The sequence below is a fragment of the Cavia porcellus genome, unplaced genomic scaffold, assembly GCF_034190915.1.
Source record: "Cavia porcellus strain 051 isolate PalLab524CR breed Dunkin Hartley unplaced genomic scaffold, mCavPor4.1 scaffold_22, whole genome shotgun sequence".
Classification (NCBI taxonomy): domain Eukaryota; kingdom Metazoa; phylum Chordata; class Mammalia; order Rodentia; family Caviidae; genus Cavia; species Cavia porcellus.
In genome coordinates, this window is record NW_026947505.1 from 19280349 (window position 1) to 19294482 (window position 14134).

Sequence of the window (14134 nt, forward strand, 5' to 3'; positions counted from 1 at the left end):
GAATCCCAGGCACTGCTGATGCTTCTCTGACCCACAGGCTCATCTGTCTGAGTGTTTCAGCATCTGGCTCTGCCAAGACCCAAGGAGAGCACCAATATTGCTGTCTCTGTGTGTTTTCCCTGCAGCTAAGTAGCAACTGTGTCCCTCTGGTTTCTTTTTTCCCTGATTATTCATGTGCATTGCACTAAACGAAGGCAAATTTGACAGTCTTGCCTTTAAAAAAAAAAAAATTACCAATAAAATCTGTTTAGATTATGCAACCAGCTAGAACAGAACTTGAAAACATGAGTAGCCTCCCTGAATTTGTTTTTTTAAAAGGAAAATCAAATCTCTTTTGTAAAGCACCAACTCTCTATATGTACATTATGTTAAGTGTGTGATTAGGATTGTCATGTGTTACAGCTTCCCTTTAAATGGCTATATGTGTGTCTTGTTAATTAGTCTATATGTATATAACTCAGAGCAGGGGATAAAATCATAGTTATATTGCCCATTTCAGTGGGAAAAAAGGATAACTTCAATCATGTCATAATATTCATGCATATCTTAGATGTTAATTTAAATGGAATCTCATTATGTTTGCACATCTGTTACAGTATGGTTCTAAGTAATATTTTAGCTAAGATACTACAGCTGCTGAACTAAGAAAGGAAAACTCATCTGTGAATTGAGGTTGTTTATAGGAAAAATATTCTAGGAACAAGACCAGAAATCTGTGTTACATTTTTTTATCATGTATATTTGTTTGTGTATTTGTTTGTTAATCTTTCTCTATATTTTATGTTCTGGTACTGATAGTGTGTGATTCTTTTTCTGTTCTTCATCTCATTAGGAAGTTCATCTAATTTGGTAAAGTATCATTCATTTTATCGAATATGTGGAATATATAAATGACAAGTTGAATATTATAGTATGACCTACGTCCTTATCAAAAGATGCATAAGCTGTGACTACGTACAATTTAAAATCTCATGTTACGGCTTTAAGCTCTCACCTTATGCTATGGCTTACTCCATATATTGTGTAATTTTCCCTAATTTTCTATCACAGATTTAAGGTTTTGAGTTCTTTTGGAAAATATTACACAAGGTTCTTGTGATACAAAGTATAGAGAGAAAAGAAATGTTTTTATCATTAAGGAATTTATATTTTATCAAGGAAGACAGTTATTAAATGACTAACTATAATCATTTATTGAGTAATAAGACTGATATGCAATGACAGAGGAAAAGCCTAGAATATAGATTATTTTATGGATAAATCAGATATGATTATTACCATTAAAGTGGTGACCAGAGATGACTTCACTAAGACAGTGGCATTTAAGCAAAAATTGGAATCTGTAGGTTTTATTTAAGGGTGAATTATCCAACCATGTTGGTTTATCCAACAGAGATAGCTTCCCAGGGTATATGAATTTCAGTGGAAAAGCCAAAGAGTTCCCAGGAAAATCTGGGTCAAGTTGATCATTCTGTTCGGACTAAGAATGGCAAACAAGGAAGTTTTCAGAGCAAAAAGGACAATCTCTTCCATTTCCAACACAAGAAGTGACTTGATAAATGGATTGAAAGAAGACCAGTGTGTCTGGAGCCCAAGCACTGTATTAGAGTAAAAAGTTTGGGGCAGAAAGTTGGGACAGGATCATATAAAGATTCTTAAATCACAAGAGAGTTTCATGCTGAAGTCATTTGGAAGCCTTTAAATCAAGAATAACCAGATTATGTCTGTATTTCAAAACAATCATGATGCTTATAGTAAGAATAGATTGGAAGAATCAATGTTTACTCAGCGAGATCAGTGTGGACATACTTATAAATTTGATGGGAAGTTCCAATAAAGAAAGGGAGGTCCCTTGAAAATTAAGAAGCATCGTCAAAGGAACTGATATCTGGATTTGGGGTAGGAGGAAAAAGCAGAACAATGGCTCTGTTTCTTATCACAGAAGCTTGCAAAGTTTTCCTCTCGTCTTGTATGTACTTAGGACTTACATCAACTAGACTCAACCCAATCTAAATTTCACTTGAAATTGTAAATGACACGTATTTTTTACTTTTTTGGTGTGTGTGCTATTCCCAGCTTACTCAAATAAAAGTCTCTTCTCTCCACAGCCGCAGGAAGGTTATCTGATGGTACAGCAGTTTCAGTATCTGGGATGGGCTTCTCATCGAGAAGTACCAGGATCCAAAAGGTCATTTTTGAAACTCATCCTGCAAGTGGAAAAGTGGCAGGAGGAATGTGAAGAAGGAGAAGGCAGGACGATCATCCACTGCCTGTGAGTAGCCGGCGTGGCCTGAGCTGGAGCTCGCTCTCTGACGAGCTTTGAACTGAGTCTTAGCCAAGACCTCTGCTGGGTATCACAGTGGAACGCCTGACTCTGCTGTATAGTTAACCATTGACTCTGATGGTTTTACTAAATACTGCTGTATAGCTGTTACATAACTTAAACTCTTTGGGGCATAACTATGAACTTCAAGTATGTTGGAAACTTAGTTTTCCAGGCCGTAGCAGTCTATGCCTATGGCATATTTCTGCATGTGAACTACTATAAGCTACCTTCCTGCTCTTTAGTGTGTCTGTGTTCCCTGTACAAATGCATTCACACATAAAAAGCAAAATGAATGCACAGATGAAGAACAATTTAAAAAACAGTGTATTCTTTCCCAGGCATCTGTGATGGTGCCATGTGCAGCCTCCCTGCGCTGCTGAAATCCCTTTGCTTTCTTTGCTTTCAGAAACGGCGGTGGGCGGAGTGGCATGTTCTGTGCCATTGGCATCGTGGTGGAAATGGTGAAACGCCAGAACGTTGTGGACGTTTTCCACGCGGTGAAGACCCTGCGGAACAGCAAGCCCAACATGGTGGAGGCCCCGGTGAGTGGCAGAACCTTTGCCCAAGAGGGAAGGGTGGAGATGAGCTGACTGTTTGCTTACTCCTTGATTTGACTTCATTCTCATCTTGGGAATCGGATGTGAAAGGAAGTGCTAGGAACTTCCCCTTCTAGCTGATAGGTGGTGGAATAACCTCCTCTATCCTTCCACATTGCAAATCACATAAACTGTAAATTATGAAGAAAAATGTTTTTCCTGAATTTGGGAAATATCTAGGCTTTTTTTCCTCTTAAATTCCATAAATGTTTGTTGTAAAGTTTGATAACTAGTTCTATAAACTCCTGTCCGGGCTGCCCCCTGACTTCTTTTTATTTCTGAGAGCATGATGAATTAGCTGTTAGATATGTTTTCTGTGGTCCTGCTCATCTTACCGCAGCCCCTTAGACTTCCTTTTCTGCCATTATCTGTGATTCTTTGTTTTCTGATCCAACTTACACATTAAACTATACATTAAACTATCAATATTCAGCTTTTACCAACTATCGAGTTGTGGTGGTATGATGTTACATGAATTTAACTCGGTTCATAAAAGCAGAGTACAGCTTCCAAAATCAGACCTGGTAGGTAGGTGTGCATCTCAGATTTCACCTGGGCAGAACTGCATGCAGAGTGAAAAAGAAAGTCATTGCTTCTCTAACACCTTTTACTTCTTACTTCTGAAGAGAGATGTCTGTGGGTTATGCAAATGTCAGGATGAGGCCAGGTTAGGAGCAGCTGTGTAGTTTAAACTCACAAAAAAGCAAACCAGAAAAACCAAGGCATCATTGTTGCCTGCCCTACATTTATCGAGATGATCAGATAACACAAATAAGCAATTCAAAAACTTTTAAAGTATTTTCACCACTTCCTGCTCCTGGATTGTTCACACCAGACGTGCATTGCTTTCTGAGAGAAAAATCACAAGACCTCGGTTCACGCTGTTTCATTTTCACAAGCATTAGCAGACTTCTGCCCTCTCTCATCTACCCCACACCACTTGGGACAAGATGATGCCGGTTTTCGCAGGGGATCTGGCGCCTGAGATGGAGAAAGTATGAATTTGAGAGATTTTTTTTTTTTTTTTTTTTTTTTTTTTTTGCTTGAGGCAGAATTCTCAGATTTCTTTACAAAACAAGATGGGATAGAAGTTATGCCTTTAAACTTCTAAGATTCGTAAAATGTGAACTCTGCCTCTATCACCTGAGATCATTTTGGAGGGAGGGGTTACTCTTAGCTTCCAACTTTTCTTTCAGATTTAAGTTTGATATCATGACGTTCCTTTAAGTTAAAATTCTGTAGTTAAACTGAGTCATTCTCAGGTTTACCTTATAGTAAATTACTCTGTTCCTTTACATCTTTACCCCATGAATCCTGACAAAACATCCTGTTTAATCCACTGATTGGAGTAGGGGGGTTTAGCTGATTGAGTTTGATAAAGAAATTTAGAGTGTAAACAAAGGCAGTGAAACTATTTTTAAAAATCCACTTTCACTGTTTCCAGGTCCTTTTTTTATTCTTTTGGCACAGTTGTAGGTTAATTTAAATCATATATACTTTGGTAATTAGTTTAAGAATAGTAAGTACGTTTTGTGGAAAATGTTATTACCTGAAGTTATTGTTAGAGACACTTGAATTTCTAAATGCACTGAGAAATAATTATGTTTTAGATATTTTAGATTGTTGTCCAATTCTTCCTGAATTTTAGGTTCTTGGACTCTATCAGGACATTTTCAATGAGCCGTTGATCATGATATGGTGTCTGAATTTTTCCTAAATGCTTGATAATGTAGCAAAGCCATAGATGGACTTAAAAGAAAGTCAATTTTAATGCAATAAATCTATTGCTTACCAAATTGTTTTATTTAAAGAAAAGTGACAGAAATGAAATTTTAGGTATGAATGGGCTCAGAAAAAATTAAAGTCACTCAGCATTCGTATAAAATTTACTTAAGTTGTACTGTGAAAAACTATGAATGCTAGAAAAATTAAATATTTAAAATTGCAAAGTATAATTGTTTATGTATTCTAAGGAAGTAGAGATGTGAAAATTGTATCTTTACATATTTTTAGCAATATAAAATTGACAAAAAATAAAAGCATGTTAAAAACATGAAAAATTCATAACATTAAAGAAAATAAAATATAAAATTATACTGTAAATATGGAATTACATGTCTTCTAATTATTATTTCAATCAAGCATTTTTTAAAGGTTGAAGCAAGTAGACCAAGGCCACATTTCAATAATTGCTTCTGATAATAAAATTATATATATATGTATATATATATTTTTTTTTCCTTTTTCTTTTTTTTTTGGAGACAGAGTCTCACTGGGTATTTCAGGCTGGCCTTGAGCTCACTTTGTAGCCCAGGCTGGTTTCAAACTTGCAGTGATCCTCCTACCTCAGCCTCCTGAGTACTGTGATTACAGGTGTGCACCACCGTACCTAGCTCTTTTTCTAACTTTTTTTCTAACTCTTTATATTTTTTTATGCTTGGAAACTTCTCTGTAATAATGAGGTGTTACTCTTAAAATCGCAAAAGCTTCTAGCAATTTGAAAATTTTTAACAGAAAATAGGGGGTAAAGATAAAATGTCTTTTCCTTGTTGGGTGTTCATATGTGCAGTGTATGTGGCCAGATGTTCATCTTATATGTAGAAAAAATAACTTGCAATCCTTGAACAATCAGAGGGGTTTATGCCTCACCGCAAACCTTCTCGTAACTTCTCTCACCCGTTCTGTTTCCACGTTGTGCAGGAGCAGTACCGTTTCTGCTATGACGTCGCATTGGAGTACCTGGAATCGTCGTAGTGGGTGAGACTGCACACTGCATTCACTCAGCACCCACTTCGTCTGTTGAGCCAGCAGCAGTTGTTCCTGTGCAGAAAGCTTTTAACGCGGGGGGTGGGAAGCTTTTACATTTGAGAGGTGAAAGTATTTTTCTTATGCAATTGTGTATCTTAATAAAAAGGACTTGATTTGTTTCTCTGTATGAAAGTACCAACGTTTAGTGCCACATAAAAATTATATTTCAGAAGATCCAGATTCCAGCGGGAACTTGCAGTGTTTGTTAAGTGAATCCACAGCCTCTTTTTCTCCTGGTTTCATAGAGTGGCCAGCGCACCTTGCATGGACTCATGCTTTCTGGGTGGCAGTTTTCTCCCTTTTAAAATGAAAGCTGTTGAATCTTGAAAGGAAGAAGAAAAGAAAAGCTGTGCAAATTCATGGTCAATTTCATTTTTTATATGTTCCGAGTGTAGCAGATCTCTATATAAATATATAAATATATATAACTGGCTTATTTTCGTTTAATGTGCAGTGATGGCTGGATCATTTAAAGTTCTTTTTTAGACAATAACATAAGCCAAAGACTCAAGTGTAAATATGTCTATATGGAAAAAGCACATTATATTTATTGGTTACTTACATTCCTTTTTGATGGCTAAAATACTATACCACACAGTCATTTTTGTTTCGAAGAAAGCTTTTTCTTTAGCTAAAATCAATTGTAAATGATTTTTGTAGATTATTTTTTGTATGTTTTAGTGTAAGTAGAGGATAAACTTTTTATTCATAAACCAGGAAGCAACATACTTTATAGTGATTCTCTCGTGTACATGCTTACAAATTTTAAAAAAGTATATATATATATATATATATATATATATATATATATATATATATAAAACACCTTGGCAATTGTCTTTTAATAGGGGACCAAATTAAAGCATTTTCCTGAGCAGTATATAAGTTTTCACAATTTCACTAGGTAAATAATGGTTGGGTGATCACACGTGAGAAATGCACACTCTCAAAGATCTTGCTGGTGGCTTGCACAGTGATGAGCATAGCCTTTAACTTCGTCCAAAGTTTCAAGGAATCGATCTTTCCAGCCTGTGGGCAAGCACTGGCAGAGGAAATAAGAGGGCAACGGTGATGCTCTCGGGGTCAAATTTTAGCAAAGTGTAAACTGCCAAGGCGATCAGATGTTTCTTTTGATGTTTACATGCACAAGCTTTGGGTTCTGAACATAGATGGTCTGGAGAAATCAATGCCGGATTCCTTTTTTGTGCATTGTCCTGGGACGCTCAGGCAACCTTTCTAAATGTGATCTCGTTCCACGCACTCCCCGTAGCTGTCACGTCTCATTTGCAGCTTGCAGTTTTGTTCCTGTGTCCTCTTTCTAGATTGCCGGTTCATGACATGGTGCGTCTAAAGATTTAATTACTGTAAGAGTGAAATAAAATTTTTATAATTACAACAGGCTCTTGTTTTCCTGTCATTTTCTCCTCTGAAATTTTTAATGCTTTCATTCTCAACTAAATAGCCTATGCCACACTCACTGCTCCACATATAAGCCACAAAAATCGATTAAAAGCGAAACTGATATCCAAGATTTGGTTTGCTTTAGTTTTACACATTGAATACTCAGAGTCCGGGCTAAGAGTTGATTTTATAAAATTTCTATATTTTGATGTAGCTTACTGTATTTCCTTCTTTTTTATAACAAAGTTGATAAATACAATGTAGTAATTGCATTCTTTATTTTATAAGAAAATTAATGAAAAAGTAAATGATTTGTCATTAGAGTCAAATCTCAGTCTACTTAGCAGCTCTCCTCTATCCACTGAACACTACACTCTGCCTCTCCAGAGTTGCAAAAATTCTTTTATTAGTATTATTCCCCATGAATTGATTTTCTCATAAAATATCATTCCGGTAATCCTCAAGCTCCCATTTGCTACGTGCATTACTGAAACACCAGCAGTTTCCATCAGTAAGACTTCATCTATGGTGTCTTTTTTCTTAGGAAGATTGTCTTTCATTTTTCTTCAGAGTCATGTAGCAAATGCTTTCTGTAGCTATAAGAGAATATCTCAATTTGGATAACTTATTTAGAAACATTTATTTTGGCTACAGTTTTGGTAGGCAGATTTGAGCCCAGCTTGGCACCAACATGATCTTCTGCGTGGGTACCCGGCTGCTTCAATTCACAATGGAAAGCAGAAGGCAAGCAGCTCCAGTGGAAGAAAGCAAAGGATCTAAATCAAAAGTGTTAACCCATTCCCAAAAGAAGGACATTGCTTTGTTCAAGAGCACCACACCCATGACCCAAAAAAACCCCAGCCCCACCTCCCAGCCGGCCTCCTTGGGGACAGAGGAGTATAGTAATACACTACTTAAGTTCACGCTGTTTCTGCCCACAGACAGTCTGGTTCACAACAAACAGAAACACTAAGCAAAACTTTGCTTACATTCTTGAACACCAGGTGATGAACACGACTACAGCCAGCTGCCCCGGAATCATGGAGGGAATTACATTTGTGACCTGAGGTGCCTCTGTATGAAAGCACAGCACAGCCACTTAACCAATCAGCAGACTCACCGAAGATTCTTTCCTTAGTCGTGTCCATGATGTCACTACTACAGAGAAGTCTGTTTGGCCGCGTGACCTTGATTTCATTTCTACTCACACGTTATACATACACCACCAAAATTCCCATGGATCCTGTTGCCCCAGAGCTCAGCAGTCCATGCGGCCTCAAAGAACGAAAGGAATCCTTATTCTCTAAAGCAGAAAATAAAACTGGCTTGCTTTGGGTGCTATGGAGTCTCACTCCTTAGGAGACAATTAGAAGAGTTTTACTGATGTTCACGTTCCAAATCTCACAATTTTCAATACCTTTGAGGAGCTCTGTGAGTGGAGCTGTGTATAGCCTTTCCTACCTAGTCATGGCTCTCAAGGAGGACACCTTGGCAAAGCCCCTGCAAGTTGACAAGTTCGGCACTTCCTACCCCTATGTCAGTTGTTCCTTAAGTGGCCGTCATGACTCTGAACGTGAAAGACACTATTGCTGCATATTCCTGGGAAAATCTTGGAACTGTGTGAATGTATGAGTTTTAAACAGGTAGTTCTGAAATGCGTTAGTTAGCCCTCTTCTCTGGACTTCATACCTAATCTACTTTTTGGACAAAGGAAAGATCTTTGGGTAAAAGTTTTACTGTGTTGCAGCTGAATGACCTCTGATATTGAGAGAAACAGGAGAATATTTACCCTGGGCATGGTGAAGACAAATTTTCCTCTATAATATTCAATGTACATTGCAGTGAAAATGTCTTGGGTTCCACTCATGTACGTAAAAGGTTGGAAACCAGACACCGACAGCTGTTCCTTCTCAAAACTGCTATGTTCTAAAAAATGATATAAAAAGGAGGGGCCTAGCATTTGAAAGCTTACTAGGTATAAATAAATATCTCAGTATAGGAAAATAAATGCTATAACTCACCTGGAAATAAGAGTCTTTTGGCTTACAAAGATCACCTTGGAATATAACAGCCTACTGTTTATATGGGAATGACAATCGTACATTTATATTTAGTTTCTCAGAACTTTGGCAAGCATGTTTTTCATTATAAAGTAGTCAGATACCATATTACGCCACATATGCCAGTATGATATATGCATTTGCCCTATATCACCATAGGCAGGAATTTCACAGTTCTTCTAGTTCACTTCTCTGCTTAGTAAACACTCTTACTTAACGATCATCAATATGCTATTTTATTCAATACTATACTTAGTGAAGGTAAAGGATAGCTAAACAGATTTTTGCTTGACTCTTGATTTGTTCCCAATATGCTCTACTCAAGCAGTCTGTAAACTATTAGAATATCATCTGTTTGAAACTAAAACAGAAACCTGTGTCTTGGGACCTACTTTAAGTAAGCTATGAGCTTCTGGAATATAAACTGTCCAAAATATCGATGGAAATATGATAGATACATACCACTTCCCAACTCTCAGCTTCCCCTAAAGCGAATTGAAATGCTAACCTGAAAGTTAATAAGCACTGGACATTGTTGTTGTCACATCCTAAAAGAAATTGATGGATGGTTTTCTAAACCACTGAAACATATGCTTGCTATGAAGTATCTGAAAACTTTTTAATTTAAAAATCTGTTCAGGGAGCTAGAGCAGAAGACATTTTATGACAGATAACACCTCTCCTTATGTATTTTCCAATTGTAGAAAATGATCTACAATACCCAAATCTAACAGAAAAGGAACTGCTAATGTATACTGATGTTATATTAGTCTCAATATTTGATGAATCGTTTAACTTTCATTAATCCTGGTGCAGTTTGGAGTCTTGTAACATTTAGGCTAAAAAACAAACCAAAATTCGAAATGTTGGTGCAGGCTCTGCATTGCACTCAGGCATGGGAACAAGAGAACCTAAATGAGTCACCGATAAATTCTTCACTAGAAATTAGAATGTACAGCAAGTGAAAGTCATGCACTTACTGTGTGCTATATTCCCTTGGAGGCAAAATCAAACTGGAAACACAGAGAGTGTTCTTGGCATGCCATCCAAATATTATTTGTTGGAAAGGAAGGACTGTCAAATTCGTGGGTGTGAGCAGGGGATTCAGCTGATGTACGTTTAAGGCTGACTACCCACATCACAATGTTATGACAAATATTTCCCTTTCATATTTTCTATAATTAATATTTTTTTCTGTATCAAAATAACACTCTTCCATGTTTAGTAAAACATGCCCTCGTTGATCCACCTTACATTTTTCCCTATGGATGAAAAATGGATAGTAGGCATCCCACCATCTTCAGCTCCGCCCCAAGAAGCCAAGAGGTGTGAGTGATGATAATGGCAACTGCCGTGTGACATAGAGCAGAGGGGATGACATGAGGGACTGGCTCTCATCTGCACACATGCGGTGTCCAAAACCTGACTCCTGCCCAGACAGTGCTTCCTGTAGGGGAATAGGAGCTCCTGTCTTAAGATAATGTGGGTATCAAAAATTTTAGACACTTTGAAATTTTGAATATTGGAGATCAATTTCATTTTAAAAGCATAAGCAACACAAAACCTTGTCCATTCTCTCCAGAACAAAGAAATCTCATCCAGATGTCACATCTAACATTTTTTTTTTTTTTTTTTTTGTACATCGTGGGTAGTCTCCTCTCTGTTGGTGGTTTCTCTTGCTATGCAAAAGCCTTTTAATAAGATGAAATCCCAGTAGCTGATTCTTTGTGGTAGTTTCAGAGCAATCAGGGTTTTATTCACAAAGTCTTTGTCTATATCAGTGTTTTCAAGAGCTTTGCCTCTTCTTTCTTCCAACAGATTTAATGTTTCTGGTTTAATATTTAAATGTTTGATCCATTTTGAATTTAGATTAGTGCATGGGGAGAGATATGGGTCCAGTTTTAATCCTTGCTATGTGCATAGCCAGTTTTTCCAGCACCATTTGTAAAAGAAGCTATCTTTCTTCCAGTGAATATATTTACTAAGTCATTTTTGTCAAACATAATGTGACTTAGTAAGTCTGGAGTTGTTTCTGCATCTTCTAATCTGTTCCATTAATCTTTAGGTCTGGTTTTCGTTTGTTTTATTTTGTTTGCCACTACCATACTGTTTTTATCATAGTGACTTTATAGTATAATTTCAAATCAGAGATTGCAATGCCCTCTGTCTTTTTTTTGTTGCCCAGAACTGCCTTTCAGTGTGTAGACTTCTTCTGGTTCCAGATGAATTTTAGGTTTGTTTTCTCTAATTCTGTAAAAAATGCTGTTAGAATTTTGATCTGAATTACCTTAAATTTGTATAACAATTTTGGGAGTATGGCCATTTTCACTAAATTCATTCTTCCTACCCAAGAGAAAGGGATGCCTTTCCATTTTCTGATATCCTCTTCCATACCCTTTTTCAGAGTACTATAGGTTTCAATGCAGCGGTCCTTTATATCTTCCATTAGATTGGTTCCTAGGTATTCATGTTTTTGGATGCTATTATGAAACGAGTTGTTTCCTTAACTTCTCTCCCAGTGAATTTGTTACTCAACAGATGCATTCTTGAAAGACGCCTTACTTATTTTCTCATTGGTGAGAGGCCATGCCCATCACACAAATCTAAGCAAAAATGTTTATTGTAGCTCACAGTTTGCAAAAGTTTCAGTCCGTACACAGTCAGCTGGCTTGAAGGTAGGGTGGCGGGCAGAAGGGAATTGAAGAGGAGAAACAGTTCACGGTAGGGCACTTGGAAGCAGAGAGAGGGGGAGCAAAGGAGGAAGATGGAGGAACAGACCACACCACATCCACAGGGACCTCCCGACATCGTGTTTAGCTGTTAGCGCATCAGTGGACTAATCCAGTGTTGAGGATCATGCCCAGTGGTCCTCCCACCCTGACACTCCCACCCATGAGCGGATAGGGATTTCAGGGCAAATCTAGATATAAAGTGGGACAGAAGCAAACAGCAAACACTCATCTGCCCACAACAGCAAGTTCTAGGTGATAACTCTGCAATCAAATATCACAGCAAAACTTTAAAATGTGAACAATCTTTGCAATGCAAAAAATCTCAAAAACAGTGAAAAAGCAGCAAGTAGTAGGCAGCAAGATATTCACAATATAGCATTTCTATAATGTTTAAAATCCAGCAAAACCATATTTTATGGGTACATAAATATGTCAGGAAAAAGGAAGCTCTAGCAGTTCCTTTAGGGAGACACTTCAGTAGACATCAGTGACATGATTGTATATGTTGGAAAATATCTTCCCTCTACTCTTATCCATGGCCAATATGACTGAGAATGTTAATCATGTGTCCCTGGGTATTGTGGGTTGAATTGTGTGCTCCAAAGATCACATATGTAAATCCCTGATTTACAGGAGTAAAGGTATCAGGAGTGCCCTGATACCTTAGAAAGTGATTCAATTTAGACAAGAGTCACAACAGATAACTTACTTAAGTTAAAGCAAGGTCAGACTGAAGACTGTGCCCTTTTATCCATTGTGACCTGTCCCATAAGGGGGAAAGAGACACTAGAGAAACATGATGTATGTATATATATTTTGTGTGTGTGTGAGAGACAGAGACAGAGACAGAGACAGAGAGAGAGAGAGACAGAAGTAGCTGCAAGCCAGGAATCGGGGGCAAATCAGCTGAAGCTAAGAAGAGGCTTAGAAGGAATCCTTCTGGCCTAAAGGGTTTTGAAGGAGCAACACATGGATTCCAGAATGCTCACTTCTGGAATGCAGACAAAACATTTGCATTATTTTAAGTCACCACTCTGTGAAACTTTGTGATTGCAGCCCTGGAAATCTAAAGCAAAGTCAGGACTCTGACCCAGGCTAAGTGACATGTGTTCAGGCGGCCAGGATCCATTGGATGCAGGTGAGGAACTCCTCCATTCAGTCCACAGTGACTTGGTTTCTCTCTCTGCTGTGATTCAGCTGCACAGCTGTGGCCTGGCCCAAGCCCTGTCTGTATCCTCAGACATCGACCAGGTCCTCTGGCTTCCTCTGTTCATTTTAGGAAAGCATCTCCATTTCTGATGTATGAGATTTCTCCTCATTTTCATGATCATCTCTGTGTTTAATCAAATAATTTCATACACTACTGTCATTTATGAATTTGGACTGGAAGAGAGGAAGATTTTGTTTACATTCGATCAGTGACATTAAACTGAATGTATGCCATAGTCTCCTTAGACCCAGATTTATTTTTTTGTTTCTCATGGTCCTGAGTCAAATTGCTTACTAAAGAGCTCATTGAATTTGCAAATTCTATAAATAAAGTGCCAAAGTACTTAGGGGAAAAAGCTACACAGTGTACTCAAAGGATAGACTTGGAAAGGTCTCAGGAGCAGATGCCTTTGGATTTCATTTATGTGTCTACAATTTTAGAAGCAGAGATACTGTTTGATGTAATTGGGGAAATACAGGAAGACAAAAACTCCTGGACTCTAGGCCTGGCCTAAATTATACCCAGTAAACATTTGATGAGATCTACCAATGTGTGACGCTCTGTTATGCAATGTAATGGTGGAGAGGACAGAGGTGAGGAAGAGTCCAGCCAAACTCAGCTCTACTTGAAAAGTCCTCCATGCTGCTGGTCCTGTGGGTCCCACGTTCTACCACTCTCGCCCCAGGTGCTGCAGCCTTACAGCACTATTTCATGTCCATACCCAGTTTCTTCCCACTTGAGGTCCACAGAGTGACAGAACCCTCTCGCTTACTCTCTTTAGCTGCCCACATCACTTGTTGGAACACCATCTTACTGCAGTCACTCTGCTCAACACCTGCTACTAACAAACACTTGTCCTGTCCAGTATTTTGTTGGTCTTTCTACATTCATTATCTGGTTTTATTTCCTTGGGCATGGTTTTGAATAAGCACATGATTTTGATTTAAACTCTGTTCCATTTTTTCTTTCCTCTGGATGGTATCATTCCAACAACAAGAAAA

At 37.9% G+C, this 14134-nt stretch overlaps 1 protein-coding gene across 13 annotated transcripts in view; it reads left to right on the forward strand.

Annotated features, from left to right (window-relative positions):
- Positions 1-7126, forward strand: part of Ptprk (protein tyrosine phosphatase receptor type K) — a 498623-nt gene extending 491497 nt beyond the window's left edge. For all 13 annotated transcript variants that reach the window (XM_063232877.1, XM_063232878.1, XM_023564539.2 and 10 more), the window contains 3 exons: positions 2109-2272; positions 2733-2868; positions 5623-7126. In XM_063232877.1, coding sequence (XP_063088947.1) covers positions 2109-2272; positions 2733-2868; positions 5623-5676 — 354 coding nt within the window. In that variant the 3' untranslated portion in view covers positions 5677-7126. The remainder of the gene's footprint in view (positions 1-2108; positions 2273-2732; positions 2869-5622) is intronic.
- The last annotated feature ends 7008 nt before the right edge of the window (positions 7127-14134 follow it).